Consider the following 1,871-nt stretch of genomic DNA (forward strand, 5'->3'; position numbering starts at 1 on the left):
CGGGCCTTTATCACATAAGGAATTACTAGTTTTTTGTAAGTTTATTCCTCTATCTATTAGCACAATAAGTACTACCGATAGTGTTGCATGCTTTAATTAATGATGATTTTTAAAAAATCTTAATGCATGAACCTCTTTCTGTCATGAAAATAGGTTTGATACCTCTCTCATTATTATTTTTGGTATATATAGAGATTACAGGGTTATACAAGTAATTACACTAATTAATTACATTTAATGAGAACAAATCAATTTCTGATTTGTTTCCCTTATTCTAGGAACAAGCCCTATGAATAAACTCATTCCTATTCACACTGATCTGTTTCCCTTATTCTAGGAACAAACCCTTAATCTATGAATAAACTAATTCCTATTCACATCCCCCCTCAAATTGATGTGGTTGGTCAATGAGCATCAATTTGCTAACAAGAAACTGATGACGTGGACGCGGAACGACCTTGGTAAGAATATCTGCAACCTGCAACTAAGTACTGACATGAGGAAGTGATATTAGTCTGTCATCATATGGTCACGGATCGAATGACAATCAACTTCGATATGTTTGGTGCGTTCATGAAAAACAGGATTCGCCACGATTTGGATGACACTTGTATTGTCCGTATAAAGTGAAGTTTGCTTTGTTTGAGGAAATCCAAGTTCAGCCAAAAGACCACGAAGCCAAATTATTTCAGAACAGGCAGCAGACATGGCACGGTACTCAGATTCAGTAGAAGATTTAGAGACTCTCGTTTGTTTCTTACTTTTCCATGATATCAATGAAGAGCCAAGAAACATGCACCAACCAGTGACAGACCGCCGAGTATCAAGACATCCTGCCCAATCGGCATCACTATAAGCACTCAGTTTAGGATAAATTCCAGTGGGAAAGAATAAACCACGATGAGAGCTTCCCTTCAGGTAGCGAATCATGCGACGAACTGCTTCCAAGTGAAGATGACGAGGAGAGTGCATGAATTGACTTACTTGTTGAACAACAAAAGATATGTCAGAGCGAGTAATAGTCAGGCAATTAAGACTACCCACAAGTTGACGATACAATAAGGGATCAGGCAAGAGATCACCATCATCATGATGATATTTAACATTAACCTCAAGAGGAGTATCCACTGGATTAGCCGATTGTAGACCGGCCATAGAAATAAAATCTGTGGCATACTTGTGTTGATGGAGGAATATGCCCTTGGATGTAGAATGAACCTCAAGACCAAGAAAGTAATGCAAATTACCAAGATCTTTCATATGAAACGATGCTTGTAACTGTTGTTTAAGGCTTTGAATCGAAGCATGATCAGAACCAGTAATAATCATATCATCAACATACAGAAGAAGTAGGACAATTCCAGTAGAAGTTCTATGAATAAATAGAGAAGAATCATATTGACTCTGAGTAAAGGAGAACCCAAGTAGAGTTGAGCGGAATTTTTCATACCATGCTCTAGGCGCTTGTTTCAAACCATATAAGGAGCGTTTGAGCTTGCACACACCCTTAGATGACAAAAATAAACCTTGAGGAGGAGTCATATAAATATCTTCCGTCAGGTCACCATGAAGAAAAGCATTTTTCACATCCATTTGATGAAGAGACCACCCGTTAGAAGCATCTATGGAGAGTATTGTACGAACATATATCATTTTGGCAACCGGTGCAAATGTCTCATCATAATCAATTCCATATTCCTACTTATTTCCTAAGGCAACCAATCGAGCCTTGAAACGATTGAGAGACCCATCAGAATTCAGTTTCACATAATACACCCATTTGCAACCTATGGGTTTGATATCAGGGGGACAAGAGACAATATCCCATGTAAAATTCTCTTGAAGAGCCTGAAGTTCCTCATTCATTGCTT

The 1,871-nt window shown here is 38.2% G+C and overlaps 1 protein-coding gene across 1 annotated transcript; it reads right to left on the reverse strand.

Moving 5' to 3' along the window:
• Positions 1-510: 510 nt before the first annotated feature.
• On the reverse strand, positions 511-1,653 carry LOC127138114 (uncharacterized mitochondrial protein AtMg00810-like). The gene has a single exon (XM_051064515.1). It carries the CDS (start codon positions 1,651-1,653, stop codon positions 511-513), a length of 1,143 nt encoding a protein of 380 aa, XP_050920472.1.
• Positions 1,654-1,871: the final 218 nt, after the last annotated feature.

This window comes from Lathyrus oleraceus, chromosome 4 (genome assembly GCF_024323335.1).
Source record: "Lathyrus oleraceus cultivar Zhongwan6 chromosome 4, CAAS_Psat_ZW6_1.0, whole genome shotgun sequence".
Lineage (NCBI taxonomy): Eukaryota > Viridiplantae > Streptophyta > Magnoliopsida > Fabales > Fabaceae > Lathyrus > Lathyrus oleraceus.